Genomic DNA, 17,663 nt, shown 5'->3' with positions numbered 1-17,663 from the left:
TTTTAATCTAATAAAAGATTATAAATATCTCCATAGTAGCTATGAATATTTGAAGATAATTTTTTTTTTTTTTTAGTATTTTTGTATTTTTCTCTTTTTTTTTCACTGTATGTTTTTTATTATTTTTTTGTAAAATTAAAATAAGCATGAACGACAAGATAATAATAAAATATAAATAAAAAAGACAAAAACATAAAATATTATGTGAGAGACATTGATTTTTTTTATTTTTTTTTATATAAGAAGAACATATATAGATTAATAAAAACTAATTTAATACCTGAATTTTGATACCAAAAACTACGAAAAAAATAGACAAAATAATATGAATTGAAATTGAATAAGAAAGATACATTAAAATTGAAATAGAAAATAAAATGGATAGATTGAAATTGGATACAAAGAAAATAATTTTATTTTTTATCTAATTTTTTGATGCAAAAGGGTCTCCTAAACCTAACTTATTCACACCATAGTTTAGGAATTGAATCGAAGGAATTCCTCAACTTTCTGTCTAATTCTCCCATGTAACAAGAGAGGAATCCACTCAATTTCATTTGTCCACGTCATAGTTTTATCACGAAATCAAAAGGAAATTTTCAAACATCTAATTACTGAATACTACGATTACCATAAATAAAAGGGATATTTATAACCTCTTATTAGATTAAAAACAAAGAAAATCCTAAAACTCACAAATATAAAACCCAATTCAATAACTAAATAAATAAAAATTAAAATATATTAAAATAAACTAATAATTTTTAAATAATATATAATTTCTCCATATTACGAATATTTAAAACAATATCACAATTTATCCCAAATATTAATTACAAAAATCATAATTTACTCAAACAAATGTTCTCGACTTTTCAGCTGCTAGTGAATGGCCAGACAATTTTAAAAAGTTGCCCTGGAGGGGAAGGAAAGAAGAAGATCAGAATTTAGATGGGTACGCCAGGAGCGTTGACTAATTCAATATGAACAAATTTCTAGTAGTGCCCCTATGGTATCAATATTCGTTTTGGCTACCCATGGATTATTATATTTTTAAACGTAGACTAGACCATGTCTAATTAATTACATTACATGTATGTAGATGATTAAGGCAACCGTGTCCCTGAATCGGAAGCTTAAATTAAAGCAAAAAAAGCCATGATTATTCAAGAGTAAATACAAATTTCAATTTCTATCCATTTATTTGAAAAATAGGGTAATTTTTGTCAGAAAAAGAAGACGACATTTCAACTTCTAATAAAATTATTTAAAAAAAAATACGATCTTTTTATTAAAAATTTGTTAAATAATAACAAAATTAATTTTATAAAAACTTTATTTATAATTTATGAGAATTTAAGTAATTTATGAGAATTTAAAATTCTCGCAAACTATCAATAAATTTATTTTTAAAAAACTTATTCACCAATAATAATTAAATGAAAAAAGATTATTGTTAAAAATAATATCACAAGAAAAAAAATTACGATACAAAAATCTTTAAAAAAAAATGATGGTGGTACAAGAAATGAGAGAAGAGAATAGAGATAGAATAGTGATGTTGATAGTGTTATTAGTGGTGTTGATAGTAGTAAAAAAATAAATAATAATAATAATAAGATATGATTATACTATTAAAGTATTAGAGGTAGAAGTTATTATAATAATAATAATAACTTCATTGCAGCGGTTCTGGGTTTCTTTCAAAGTACTAAGTTGTCGACGGATGTTAATGTAACGTAGGTGACATTAGCCCCAAAGTTTGAAGGCGCAAAGGAGGTGAAGAATTTTAGGCCAATTAGTATGGTAGGGTGTGTGTATAAAGTCATTTCGAAGGTGTTAGTAAGAAGAATGCGATCTATGATGCCGGGATTGGTCGGAGAGACTCGGATGACTTTTGTAAAGGGTAGAAAAATTCATGATGGTGCACTGATAGCATGCGAGACGGTTCATTGGCTGAAGACACAGAGGAGGCCAGCGGCTATTATCAAACTAGATTTCCAAAAAGCCTAGGACAGAGTAAGATGGAGCTTTGTTGATATTGTACTCCAAAAAATGGGATTCGGCCAACGGTGGAGGGATTGGGTGAAAGAGTGTGTTACTACGGCTACCATGTCAGTCCTGGTGAACGGGTCACCATCTAAGCCATTCAAGATGGAGAGGGGACTAAGACAAGGAGACCCACTTTCTCCACTACTTTTCGTACTAGTGGTTGATGTTTTGCATAGGATGGTGGGGGAAGCTGTCAGGAACGGGCGCATTGCTCCGTTACTGGTAGGGAGCGCTCAGGTTGAACTGTCGCACTTACAATGTGCGGATGACACCATTTTGTTCTGCCCGCCGGTGACTGAAACAATTCTGAACTATAAAAGGCTGCTGCGGTGTTTTGAGTTGATGTCTAGACTGAGCATCAATTTTGATAAGTCGAATTTGATATCGGTGAACTGCGATCAAGGATGTGTTGACCATGCGTGTGGGCTACTGGGATGCCAGCAAGCAGCTCTACCGGTTAGGTACCTGGGAATCTCTTTAGGAGCGAATCCGCGTTTGCTGAAGACCTGGAAACCCATCATTGATAAAGTGGAACAGAAGCTGAGCTTATGGAAAGCAAAGGTGTTGAATAAATCAGGTAAGCTTGTTCTTATTAAATCAGTCCTGAATAGCCTCCCCATATATTACCTAAGTCTGTACAAGATGCCGAAAGCGGTGGCGGACAAACTGATTGCTCTACAAAGGAACTTTATGTGGTGTAAGGAGAACGGTAACTCTGGTATACCTTTGGTCAAATGGGAGTTAGTCCAGGCTCCAAAGAAGTGTGGTGGATTGGGGGTAGGTGATGCCGTGCTGAGAAACACAGCGCTTCTGTTCAAGTGGTGGTGGAGGTTTTCAAAGGAGGATTACCCACTGTGGAAGAAGATAGTTTGTTCATGCAACAAGTTGAACCCGGATTTAATGCTAGCAACTCAGCATCTACCAGTGAAAGGGGGCCTTGGAAAGACATATGTCAGCTGAATGTGAAAGAACCACGGATTCGTGATAAACTGGTTAATGGCCTGGCAATGGAGGTAGGCAATGGTATGCAAACCTGGTTTTGGGAAGATAATTGGGTTCAAGGAGGTGCTCTCAAACAAAGCTTTCCAAGGCTCTACTCTATTTCAAGTCAGCAAGGGGTTGTCATTGGGGATTGTGGTTTCTGGGATGGGCTAGAATGGATATGGAATTTTCAATGGAAGAGGGAGTTGTTCCAATGGGAGATGGAACTTTTCCATCAGCTCCATGAGAGATTAAGATCAGTAAAACTGTCAGCTGGTCGGGAGGACAATCTGGTGTGGAAGTTTGAAAATAAAGGTGTCTTTTCAACTAGCTCTGTGATCCAAGCCATACAATCGGAGACAATGCGGCTGAAATTACGAGTTATAGCTTCACGAGTTCCCTTTGGAAAGGTTTTATACCTCCGAGAATTGAGCTTTTTGGGTGGTTTGTGCTAGTTGGTAGAGTGAACACTAAGGACAAATTGACTAAGATAGGAGTTAACATCATGAGTGATAGCATATGCGTCCTATGTGCCAAGGAAGTAGAATCGGCTGAGCATTTATTTCTTCGGTGTGAAGTTACATGGCAGGTGTGGTGCAAGTGGTTGAGGGCACTTCGTCGAGAGTGGGTAATTCCTGGAACCATTAAAGAACTCTTTGACAGTTGGTGTGGCATGCACGATAGACACCAAAGGCAGAGGGTGTGGATGACAGTGTTTTTTACAGTGATTTGGAACATCTGGTTGGAACGCAATGCACGAATCTTCAAGAATGACAAAGCGAGTATTGAGATAATTCACACACGGTCGGAGTTGAGCTACATAACATGGCGTGGTTGTGATCCTGCGGGGGACTGATGGCATTGATGGAGAAGCCAGGGGTTGTGTGAGTTATGTTGGTAGTTTCTATGTTTCTATGTTTCTTTGTTTGGTCCACTGTCATGTGTTGAGCTTCCTTCGTTTCAAAAAAAAAAAAAACAATAATAATAAAAAAATAGTAGTAATCACGATGGTAATTGATCTTATTGTTAAAAATAATTTTGTAAAAGAATGAGAATTTAAAATTTCTCACAAATTACAAATATAATTCTCACTATACTAATTTTTTCATTATATAATAAAATTTTAATAAATGAATCGTATTATTCCAAAATAATTTTATTAACAACCGAATCGTATTGTTTCAAAATAATTTTATTAAGAACTGAATTTTTTTTTTTTTGGAATAAATACTATCTTACCTTTTGAAAAAATAGAGAGGAGTTGAGTAAACGTTTACTCCTTATTCAAAATGCAAAAAGGATTACATGCAATGTTTTAACAACTATATTAAATATATATTAAAATTAGTATAAAATACACTTTAAAATAAATTAAATAATATTTTAATAATTATTTTTAATATAGAAATAACATTTTTGATGTTATAATAACCGCAGGAAGAGAGCAATAAGAATAGTATACATTTGGGGACTTTTCCCATTTTTTGGGGGCTGTGGAGGTGGGTGGGTGTTCCATATTAACATTTGCTGTTTCGAAAGAGTTGGTTTTAGTTTGGAATTGCAGTTTGAAAAATATTATATGTAAAATAGATGTTTTTTGTTTATTATGCATAATTTTATAAATGGGTATTTATCTTAAATAATAAATTTGGTTCATAAAATAGAATTGCGGATTAAATTGTTAGAGATTGTGCCAAAAGTAATTTCAATTATATTATATGGTCTGAATTTTGTGTTGATAAGATAGTGTTTGCTTTTTCTTTTTTGCATGCTTAAATACGAAAAATATAAAGTAGTAAGAAGAAAAGGTGACTTTTCTGTTAGAAGTTTAGAATGGGTCTTGGGACTTTGGAGTTAGTAATGCACAACTGAGAATATAAATTATAAACACTCCAATACGCGGATTTATGTTATTACTCGGTTCACGCGGTGTCAACACTTGTTGTATAAAAACCAACGTCGGCACTCGTCACTACCCACTTTCTTATTTGATCATTTCTATAATCTCTCATTTCAATTTCATCACCACAACGAACCATAACCAATTAAATGGCCGGTGCAGCTTCGGAGCCTCGGTTGATCCCAAAGAGGGGTCAAGTTCTTAAAAGGATACTCAAAATGCTGCTCATTCCTGCTTCCTCTTGTTTTTGTTGTTCTGCTTCTTCACCAACCAACTCGCATTATCCTAAAAAGACAAGACCTGTAGTGTTTCCGGCACCAGCATGAGCTCTTTTTCTTCGCATTAATTTCAACTAACTACGCCAATGAGAAATGAATGGGGAGCATTATTGGCTTAGCTTCTTTCTTTGTGACACATCCAACCTTGTTTCCTTTTTGTCCCTACAAACAATAATCTCCAATTATATGTCACTGCCCAACAGTCCCACATTCCTCACAATTTTGTAACTATTCTCTTGTTAACACCGCCATCTTTTTTTTCTTTTTTTTTTTTTCAATTTTGTCTGTATCTTCTCTGTTATTAACACCACAATTTTGTTGTTTCTTTTTCTTTCTTTTTTTTTTTTAATCCCTCCCCACCATTTTTGTACTCATCACTATAAGAAGTTGGAGGAAATTAACTAATGTGATGGAGTGGAAGTACATCTTGAAATGTGAAATTGATGTTCCGATCCCCTTATGTAAGCTAAAAAAGGTAAATAATTTAAAAGACTCGGTTAAATTTTTATAATTTAAATAATTTTTAAAATATCAAAGATATAAAAAAATTTATTTTTAGTATTTTTAATTAATGACTTAAAAATACAGGTTAGTTAATTCGTAATTTTAATGGGAAATAAAAAGGCAGTTTACCCCTTATATTGATTGATCCAAGGTGAATAGAAAATAATATTTGAAGGGATTGAGGGAGTTCCGATAGGATTAAAGAAGCGCAGGTGCAGATGCACGTGGGAGTGAGTTCAATGATTGGTAAACGACACATGAACAAGTTTGAGTGGCATCAGCATCATGCAATGTCAGTTGTCACCACCACGCACTTTACGCCTCAAAATTCTGAGCCAACGCCATGGTTAGTTAGTTATTCATACTTCATAATCATATTACCAAGGAATCAAGGATCCTCAATGACAATGAGATACCCATCTTTTGTTTATTTCCTTTTTCGTGTAGAATTATGTTCCCATCTAATTCAATTATCAACCTTATTAGTTATTACTATTACCTTACTGTAATATATTCTTTTCGTCTTGCTTACTACGATTTTTTTTTCTTCTAAATATTTTTTGTTGGTCAGCCTTTGATAATTAATGATGCATGACAGCATGTCAGCTTTTGCCCTTTTCTTTATCCTTTTTTGGTATTCTTCATGAATAGCAAATTAAAGGCCACACAGCCTGAAGCCCACAAGTTATGGACAGGCCTGGGAAAAAAAGATATGTGAGATTTCCAGCACCACAACGTATACAAAAGATCAAAAATAAAATACCGAACCACCACCAAAAATTTGTTGTTCATACAATTAGAGATGTCAATGGGTCAAGACTCATGAGTCATGACCAAAAGAAAAGGGGCAAGACTAGGAACTAGGAAAATATATATAATAAATAAAATTATTAAAATATCTGTACTAACACTTAAAATATTAAAGATAATTAAGTAAGTTTGTATTATTTGGATCACGAAAAATGAGATGGAAATTTCCACAGCTGTCCCAAAAAATTTTTGTGCTGAGCGGAAAAAATTTTCTATCTACTAGTCCCCATTTAAGACAAGGATTTGACTATGGTGCTGAAGTAAAATTTTTTCAGCACCTACCAAAACGAGGTGGAGGTAAGCAAATTTCAACGTATGGCGTAGTTGTTGTTACAGTAGCAAGCATAGATTGAAAGATAACAGCGGTGGCAGAAATTTGGATGGGTTAATTACGGTATAAAATTTTGTAATATGAAAGCATTAAAGGGTTGTTACTTGTTAATGTGACACATTTTTTTGTTAGTTTTTGTTCTTATTGGGCATGGGTTGTGTGATTTTTGATGAAGCTGGGTTGAGAATAAAAACAATTATGGTCCATGATAATATGACAAAAATAAAAACAAAAACAGAAAACAAAAACGGAAGAATAATTGTAAAGTATGGTTAAATTTTACTTCTAATATTTTTTTTATCATTTTTAATCTATTTTGGACAATTAAATTATCTTTTTATTTTATTTTAATTAAATAATTAATTAATTCCAATTCTTATAGGAAGAACACAAGACTATCAACTGGAAGAGTAGAAAAGTACTGAGCAAGAACAATAAAAATCAAACTGAAGTTACAAAGGAGGAGTTAGAAGTGCAAAAGCAAGACCAAAAGGCTTCTATACCAAGTGAAATTCCAATGAAGACGGAAGTAGTGGAAGAATACAAGTCTAGGATTCCATATCCTCATAGGCTATAAGAGGTGACCAAGAAACACATAACTTCTTTTTCAAGAGAAGCAATACAAGATCCTACGAAAGAATATGAGAAAATCAAGTAAAGGAGTTCACACTCTAGTGAATTAGAGAACTTTCTACCCTCACACATAGAAGGAGAGGAAGATGCACAAATAAAGGAGGAAGACATGCACACTCTATGCTTGCACATTCTAATAATTAAGCAGAAAGCCATACAACTCCCTTCAAATCTATACATGCAAACTTTCGATAAGAAAAATCTGAATGCACCACCCACATTTGAATTGAAGTCTTCTCCCCCAACACTTGAATATGCTTTTCTTAGTCCTAGTTAATCAGAGAGTTGTATGAAGGTATCTTTTTGGTGGGTATCATTTTTCTCCTCATGTCCACTGAAGTCATTTCTCTTAACTAACTGGAAGAAAAAGGAAGAAAAAGCAAGAACCAACCGTCAAGTTAGTGACGCTAAAGAAGTGCTTGTTGAGAGGCAACCTAACATTAGTTCCGCCTTACTTCCTTATATCCACTAGACAATCATGATTATTCCTATTTCCATCACCATTGTTTTTCTTTATTGATTGAGGACAAGCAACCATTTTAAGTTTGGTGTTGGAGGCTATGCTCTACATAGCCTAAAAGGATGATGAGAGAAAGATGATGAAAATAAGGGCAATGAGAACCAAGGTTGTTGAATTCTAGTTGCTTCCTTTCTTTTTAATTATATACATATGTTATTTTGTTCTATCCTATATAACGCATTTATGAGTCCTGTTAGTCAAGTGCATATCATTACTTGTCCATCACAACCTACAATTATAATTGTTCTTGCTCCTAAATGTAGGCAATGATCATGTGCCCAGAAAGAGCAAAAAGAAAAAGGGATTGATCATAAAGGACATGACAATGTGAGTTTGGAAGGCCAAACTAACTAAAAATGTTCAACACAAGTTGAGCCAAATTGCTTGAGACCTTAGTCTAAAGGACTATTATGGGATCAATCTTTACACTTGACAAAGTCTTGAAGGAGTAACATGTAAAAAAAAAAAAAAAGAAAGAGGTTGAAAGTAAAGCCAAAGGCTCTGAGTACCATTGACTAAGGATTCGAGTCAAATACTTGTAGTGCTTATGTATCAAGCATAAGTTTGAAAACAAAGTATTTAGAGTCACGACTGGGCTCAAGGTGCAAAGCACCCCCCCCCCCCCCAAAAGAAGAGAAAGCCAAAGGCTCCAAGCACCAATGACGGAGAATGTTAAAAGAACATGGTAAGCTCAAAGAACTCCCCAATCAAGTGCTTGTGGTATTTCTGTGTCAGACAAAACTTGAGACAAAATATTTAGAGTCACAGTTAAGCTTAAGGTGCAAAGCACCCAATGAAAATAAATTGTGGAACAAAAGTAAATAGGCTTGATTCAAGGTGATGATTCAAGGAAGGATTCTATAATCTAATCCGGATAGAGGTTTTGAAAGATTATAACTAATTGTGTTGAATTGTGCATAAGTGAAACGGCTAACCAAACTCATATGAATTGCAACCATTCACCCTTGTATTTTAAGGTTGAAAAATTTGATGGCTAAGTCATGATTCTTTGCTTGCTTGAAGACAAGCAAGAGCTTAAGTTTGGTGTTGTGATGCATGAGCATCTTAAGTACTTTTCATTGGCATTTCTTATAGAAAAGTTATGACTTTTGTTGGGTAATTATATGATTTTGAAGGTTATTCTATTAGTACTTTGATTTCCTTAGTTTCATGATTATTGTAGAAAAATATTAGGAAAATAGAAGCAAAAGTACAAGGAGAAACCAAGAATCAAGACTCTGAAAATCAGACCAATCATTGAACCGCTCTAGTCACTCTGATCCTAACTCACTAGTGTATATGGGCTTTGATGGATCCCAGTATGCCATGGCTTGAGGCTTGCTGCGAATTTTCTTTTTAAGCCCAACAATTTTGCACTTAAAATAGAAGCAATCTTGCAACCTTTCATATTTGAAACTCACCCATCTTGGGTTTGTTGCCCTTGTTAAACCAGAATTCGGTTTGAATAGGCTGGGTAATGTTGATGGCAGCTCCGAACCTTAGAAAATTTCTTTTTGAGGTTCCATATTTTATTGGATTTTTCACTTCTCCTACTATTCCGATCAACTCTTCGATGGTCTTTGCCGTTTCAGCCTTTAGGTGTTCAATAGGGATACCATGGACTTGCACCCAGAACTCCATTTGATTATGGCTCACATCCAAGATGAATTCTCCATAGAGCCATTATTGTAGGTTTAGCAAATTCCCTCTATTGCATTTCACGGATCATTATTGAAAAATCTCTTTCCCGTTCTGCTGTCCTTGAAGTTAATGAGAACCTTATTCCTTCCCACTTATGAGATAGAGACATCTATGAGATTACCCCACATGCCCAATATTGAATTTTTTATGATTTTGAACTTGAGCTCTTTTTTTTTTTTTTGTATTAAAACGGGGTTATGAAAACCCAAGAAACAAAGACCTAAATACAAATTAAACGGGATAAGGTAGCCCCTGTTTCATCATCACTTATGATACTAACTAAATCTAAAGGAGGTAAATCTCAAAACACAAAATCATCATCTAAACTTAAACTCTTTTTTGCTAGGCAATCAGCACATCTATTGCCTTCTCTATATATTTGTACAAAACGTAAATTCCAATACTTTCTTTTTCACTCATTCACTTTTCTAATTACAGGATTTGGATGGGAGGCCAATTTCTTTCCTCCGTTGAGTCCCTGAATAACCGCCGCAACATCTACTTCCACTACCACTTTTCTGAAGCCCATCGTCCATGCAAGCTCTAATCCCTTAACCACTCCCCATAATTCTGCTGTGAACGCCGTCGCTTCTCCAATTCGATGCGAAAAACCAGCGATCCACTGTCCTTTATTATTCCTCAGAAGATCGCCACATCCACTTCTGCCTGGGTTTATCTGTGCAGCCCCGTCTGAGTTCAACTTCACCCATCCCTCTGGAGGCGGCTTCCAATTGATATGCTTCTCTATTCTCCTTTCTTGGCGGCCAACCTGGTAAGACCTCTCCATAGCTTCTTTAATTTTGTCACTTGTTTAATTATTTCTGTTTGTAGGTTGGGTGGTCTCTTGTAGTTTTGTTCGTGAATTTCTCTATTGCGCCAATACCATAGTCTCCAAGTAGTTAGAATAAAGATGGCCCTCCACTCAAAATTCTGATTATTACCTATCTGTTGCCTGAAATTGACTTTCATCCAGTTTTTCCAATTGAGATGGAAAAATCTTCAAGTTTCTGATGTTTTAATAAGTTTTATCCATATGGTAGAAACTTTAGGACAATCCCTTAAAACGTGCATAAGATCTTCTTGACCCCCCTTTTACATAATTGACATTTCCCATTTTCTCCAAATAATTTTGTCTTTCTATGATTTGTCATGACTCTATTATGCATAGTTGTCCAAACGAATACTTTTGCTCGCTGAGATCCCTTCCAACTCCATAACTCTGTCTAAATAGTTTTAATCTTTTCTGGCCAATTTGAGAGACTTTTGTATGTTGTGTTAACTGCAAAATCCCCATCAATTGAAAGCTTCCAACCCAACTTTTGTATGCTGTCTTGAGCTCTTTGTCTGTAATGATCTTGCCAATTAAGTTGAAGCATTTTGGTTTGAAGCCAGGACTGGAAGTTGTTCAGGTCTTTAGTTCCATTTTTTTTTTTTTTGGGCTGGAAGTTGCTCAGGTTTTACTCTAAACTAATCTTTGGATTCAGGATCGGCAACAACATTAAAACAGTGCACAATGGGCCCAGCCCGAACCTTTGACTTGAAGAGCAAATTGTTGATAAAGCATGGCAACAAGGGAAAAAAATAGTGGCCTTCTGACGTCAAGGTGATGTTTAATTTATCTAGTCATTGAAACATTTTTACAATATTGAGAGAATTATTATTATTATTATTAAAATAAAAAGTGCGAATCTAATTTCCACCGTAAAAGATCTGAAAAAGCAAAAGCTTAAGATATTGTCACGTATATTTTGGATTTTTCTTCACAGTTATGTCTTTTTTATGTTTTTCAATCTTACCATTTACCAACCATAGCAGAGAGTGCTCAACGTAACATAAAAGAAAAGAAAAGAAAAGAAATAAGAAGAAGCATCCATGATCCATGTGCTGAGATGTAAACACTAATCAATCACAGTAACGAAGAAAAGCTACGCAACAAGCACGCAAAGATTTGACAATGACACTACGACCACAACAACCAATTCTTTTGCTCAAATATCACTCACTATGCGCATCTTGTTAGAATGTTAGAACATATAGCATATATAATGAAATTAAGTTCTTTACATACATGTGTTTTATGTTTATATAAAAAATCAAAAGAAAATTATTTTCATGTTAATTGAAGAAATTAATTAAAAGTCATTTTAGATACTAACAAATTTGTGATCAAATGATAACTGCAATTCAATATGATCACTGCCAGATTATATATATGTACTAATTAAATAACATTTATGTTCATTATTTTGAATATTATTTTATCGAGGAACAACTAAAAATTATTAACTATATTAGATGTATACTAAAATTAGTCATTAATTAGTGTAAGATACATAATAAAATATAAAATATATATTAAAAATAAATTAAATTATATATATCTGCATAAAAATATATAATAATTAATTTTAGTATATAAATAATATTTTTGAAAAATTATAATGATGGAAAAGATGATCCATATATGTCGTGTACTTGGTTAGCATGCATCGGACACTATATATGGATGCCTTAAGGTCATGTATGTTGTCTTGGAGTCTGTTATAAATCTATAATGTTTAATTTCAAATGGCCATGCATGTTTTTATTTTGTAAAAGTATAGGATACCAAAATATATTATTTGTCAATTTAATAATAATTAATTATTATATTTTAAATATATGTATAAAGAGATATATTCAGAAAATATATCTATAAAAATATTTTTATTGGACATAGTTATAAAAAAAATATTTTTTTAGACACATCCACAAAGACACTTTCATAAAATACCATTATAAACAAGAGTTAACAGAAATTGGCAGAAATGCTATTGGTAACATAGCAAGATTGTTTTATTTTTTCTCGAAATCTAATATATCCAAAGTCATTTTCATCAGTTTCCTCACATATATTTCATATTCTGGAAATGGATATTCTCTATTTTTTTTAACAATTGAGGGAGTAAAATGTGATCTCTCACTATTAGTTTTATAAATGGAACCAACAATAAATATGAGAGAAAAAATAATAAAAAATTAAATATCACATTTTACACTCTTAATTTTTTTTTTTTAACAATTAAGAGGATCCATTCTCTCGTATCCTCTTCGATCTCTTAGCTTGCACCTCCTTTTTTCATTATTCTACTCTACCGACAATATGTTTTATTTTATACTGTATCTTCCAACCAAAGACTAAATAATATAATTAGTAACAAGACTTAATTACCATATTATTATTATTATTATTATTATTATTATATGTTTTTTGCCCGTGCCTTCATGTATAATTGTTTTTCTCGATGACAAACGGTTCGTGTTGATTAAGTAGCTAGTAGAAAGGAAAATAGCATTATGATGACTATGCAGGTTTTAATAAATGGTTAACATCTGTTGAGTTAAGAAAATAAATAACACTTTGATAATGATAAACATGTTAATTGAATTAATAAGTCAAGTGAATTTTTGATTATGTGGACTAAATATGCAGGCCCAAATGAATATTATTGCAGCTCAAACAATTGAAATAAAGGAATCACAAGGCAGATAAATGCAAAGTGATGAAACCAAGATTAAGCCTAATGCTAATAAAATAAAAGTAAAGCAACCTAAGTCTTGTTAAGCTCACTTCGGGTAAACAGCAGTGAGAGAGAACTTCACTTTTGAAGTTCAAACACTAAAGAAGAAAGGAAGAGAAACTAAATCAAGAAAATAATGTTCAATCAAATTAATTAAAGGCATGTTAAGTAAGTTTAGAGGTTCAAAAAGAAAGTGATGGTTGAATTTTTTCTGTTGTGAATCAATGCTTTACATTGTTTCTTGGAATCAAAACATATTTTTAAAGGTGTGAATTTGGAAATCTCATTGAACAAGCCACTAGTTGCTGCTACAATTTTTTCAGTTAAGTCCAAAATTAAATTTTAAATCCCTGATTTTTGGGTTGATTGAAGAAAGAGAAAGAAGGATGACATGTGATTCAAGAATCAAGAAGTTGATTTTGAAAGAATTCTAACCATGGCTTAGAATAAGGTACAAAAAGAAAAATGATTCTCATTAGAGCTCAAGGAGAGAGAACCCGAATGAGAGAATAGAGAAAAATCTCACAAACAGAATTTGAAGTCTTGGAAGTACTGCACTTACACTAAAGGGAGCACTCTGCCAAGATGAAGAATAACGTTTTGAGTTTAGAAGTTGAGTTCAGTGCATAGAGTTAAGGCTGTGAATCATCATCTCCTTCATATTTTACTGTTTGTATTTTCTATTTCAATGTATATCTTTCTTTTGGTTGTATTTCTATGTTGTATTAAGTACCTGTGGGTATCCCTTACTAAGTTGGGTAAGCAATTAGTGTGTCTAGTTTAGGTAGTTGCATTACCAAATCAAGTTTACGTTGAAGCTTGATGAGTCTCAAATAGGATTATGTTGAGTCCTAGAGAATTTGTGTATGTAATACTTAAATAATAGTGAAAATTTCACAAATATTGTGGTAGAGACTGGATGTAGGTTGTATTGCACAAGGCAACTGAACCAGGATATATGGCTGTGTCATCTTCTTCTTCTTTGCTCAATTCTGTTTTTCCGGTTTTATGAGACAAAACGGAATTGTTTCCTCCATAATTCACTGCGCAGACTAAATAGAAGCCAAGTTATAATTTCTGGTTTTAAGACTTAACTAATCAAAGCTAAAGAAGGCCATAGATTCAACCTCATTCTCTAAGCCTTCTAGAACCTTCAACATTATTGTACTATGATCAAGGTTCTGAGAATTTGACTGATCATCAAACCAGTTTAGTTACTGATTTATTAGTTCAATCGGTCTAACAGTGATTTAACTAGAAAAATCGTTTTAGAATAAAATAATAAATAAATTATAAATAAACATCTTAAAATATAATTATAATCTAATAATATAAATCTTAAAATATCTTTTGAATTTAAAGCACTACATAAAATGTAATCAACCAAAGTCATATACAACAACAACAACAAACAAACAAACAACAACAAAACATTGTCCCACTAGGTGGGGTCGGCTACATGAATCAAATGACGCTATTGAGCTCTGTCATATATCATGTCTACAGAGAGACCGTTTACATGTAGGTCTCGTTTGACCACCTCATAGATGGTCTTCTTAGGTCTTCCTCTACCTTTCACCTCTTATCCATCTTCCATCTCATCCACTCTCCCGACTGGGTGTTCTGTCGGTCTTCTTCTCACATGTCCAAACCACCTAAGACGCGATTCTACCATATTTTCCACAATGGGTGCTACTCTAACTCTCTCCCTTATATCTTCGTTCCTTATTTTATCCAATCGCGTATGACCACTCATCCATCTCAACATCTTCATCTCTGCTACACTCAGTTTATGTTTGTGCTCCCCTTTGGCCGCCCAACACTCCGTACCATAAAGCATAACCGATCTTATAGCAGTGCGATAGAATTTACCTTAAAGTTTTAAAGGTTTGTCGCATATAAAACCAGATGCACTCTACCATTTTGACCAACCTACTTGGATCCTATGATTTACATCCTGCTCAATCTCTCCATTATCCTATATGATGCACCCAAGGTATTTACAACTTTTAACTTTTTGTAGGATGTTTTCTCCAATCTTCACCTCTATATTAGGATTTTTCCTTCTCAAACCGAACTTACATTCCATATATTCCGTCTTTCTACGACTTATACGCAGATCGTACACTTCTAGAGCTTCTCTCCATAAGTCCAACTTCTTATTTATGTCTTCCCTCGACTCTTCCATAAGGACGATATCATCGGTAAAAAACATGCACCATGGCACAGGCTCTTGAATGTGCTCTGTGAGTACTTCCAAGACTAATGTGAAAAAGTATGGACTTAAGGATGATCCCTGGTGTAATCCTATACCAATAGGAAATTCCTCTGTCACACCACCTTGAGTCTTCACACTAGTTGTGACCCCATCATATATGTCTTTAATTGCACGAATATATTCGATCCTTACTCTCCTCTTTTCTAAAACCTTCTATAAGACCTCCATTGGCATCCTATCGTATGCTTTTTCCAAGTCAATAAAAACCATATGTAGATCCCTTTTATTACTACAATACCTCTCCATTATCCTTCTTAACAGGTATATCGCTTCGGTGATGGATTTGTCTGGCATAAATCCAAATTGGTTTTCTATTAATTGTGTCTCTTTTCTCAACCTCTGTTCTATTACCTTTTCCTATAACTTCATGGTATGGCTCATGAGCTTGATCCCTTTATAGTTTCCACAACTTTGTATATCCCCCTTATTCTTGTAGAGAGGTATCAATGTGCTCTTTCTCCACTCATTAGACATCTTCTTTGACCTTAAAATCTCATTAAAAAGCTTGGTTAACCACTTGATGCCTTTTCCTCCAAGGCCCTTCCAAACCTCAATCGGGATATTATCAGGTCCTACTGTCCTGTCATTTTTCATCTGTTTTAGAGCTTCTTTTACCTCGAAGTCTCGAATCTTTCGATAGTAGTCAAAGTTTTGATCTTCTTCTCTTGTCCATAACTGACCAAGGCTCAGAAGAGTCTTATGTCATTCATTAAATAACTCGTAGAAGTAGCTCTACCACCTTCCATTAATCTTCTCCTCTTGAACCAGCACCTCTCCATCCTTATCCTTTATACACTTAACCTGATCCAAATCTCTCGTTCTTCTTTCACGGCTCTTTGCGATTATATATATATATATATATATATATATATATATATATATATATATATATATATATATATATATATATATACCTTTTTCCCCTTCTTTCGTGCCCAAAGACTGGTAGAGACCCTCATATGCTCTTGTTCTAGCTTCACTTACAACCATTTTTATCTCTTTTTTAGCTGTCTTATATTTTTCCCAATTATCTGCATTGCAGCATAAAACCCACTCTTTAAAGCACTCCCTTTTTATCTTTATCTTTTCTTGTACACTCGCATTCCACCACCAGGACTCATTATCTATTGGTCCTATTCCTTTAGATTCACCAAAATTTTCTTTTGCTGTTCTTCTAATAACTTCTGCCATCCCTCTCTACATCTCTTCTGCGCTTCTATTCCCATCCCACTTTATCTCTTCTCCTACCTGTCTTAGGAAGTTTCTTTGTTTCTCACCTTTCATCCACCACCACCTCATCCTTAGATTTTTCGTATGATGTCTTTTTCTCAACTTTTGCTCAACACAAAAATTCATGACGAAGGATTTTTAAATTTATGATTTTAAACATTGAACCAAACTGTTTTCATCGTTAGTTTCCGATTGAATTAGTTTGATTGGCTGACCCAATTCAATTTTCAAAACCATGACTATAATAAAATATGATCGACTCTTAAATATGCGTGAAATGAGTTGTGTATTTAATTTTTCTATTGGTTTGACTTATATTCATTAACGGCGGTCACAATTTGTTATTCGACGTATTAGCTAGTTTTTTTATTTTCGTATAGACAGTTTTTTTTTTATGCTATTTTTTAATATTTTAAAATTTATTAAGAATCAAATTTTTGATTCAGGTATAAAATTTTGATATTATGTCATAAAATTAATCGTTTAAGAGTTGATAAAAAAAACAACATAATTATATTTCTAACAAATAAGAATATGAAGAACTAAGTTAAACATGTTTATTCAGTTATGCATAATTATAACTCTGACAGAATTATTTTGAGAACATTGAAATGTAATTACCAAAATATCAAAAAGTAAACACTCAAAAATATAAAACTTTTTAAAAACAGAAAACCTTCAGTACTTCAAACACCGTCTTTAAGGCGAGAAGAATATCTGCAAAAAACATTTTGATTAGTGTATATAAGTGATGATCAGTGAATGAGATGAATCGTGATATTAATCAGTTATAAAATGAATCGTAATACTATAATTTGGAGTTTAAGATAATGAATAAATATTTATAATCTGACTATGCATTAATAAGTCGAATTATTATAGCTC

General features: G+C 33.3%; 1 protein-coding gene across 1 annotated transcript; it reads left to right on the top strand.

The window, feature by feature from the left end:
• Positions 1–3,059: 3,059 nt before the first annotated feature.
• Positions 3,060–3,889, top strand: LOC148572713 (uncharacterized). Its single transcript, XM_088507712.1, has 2 exons — positions 3,060–3,443; positions 3,623–3,889. The coding sequence occupies exons 1-2, from the start codon at positions 3,060–3,062 to the stop codon at positions 3,887–3,889; spliced, it is 651 nt and encodes a 216-aa protein (XP_088363838.1).
• Positions 3,890–17,663: the final 13,774 nt, after the last annotated feature.

Source organism: Arachis ipaensis, chromosome B3 (assembly GCF_059453495.1).
Source record: "Arachis ipaensis isolate K30076 ecotype BB chromosome B3, ASM5945349v1, whole genome shotgun sequence".
NCBI lineage: Eukaryota > Viridiplantae > Streptophyta > Magnoliopsida > Fabales > Fabaceae > Arachis > Arachis ipaensis.
This window is presented reverse-complemented; position numbering and strand designations above follow the sequence as displayed.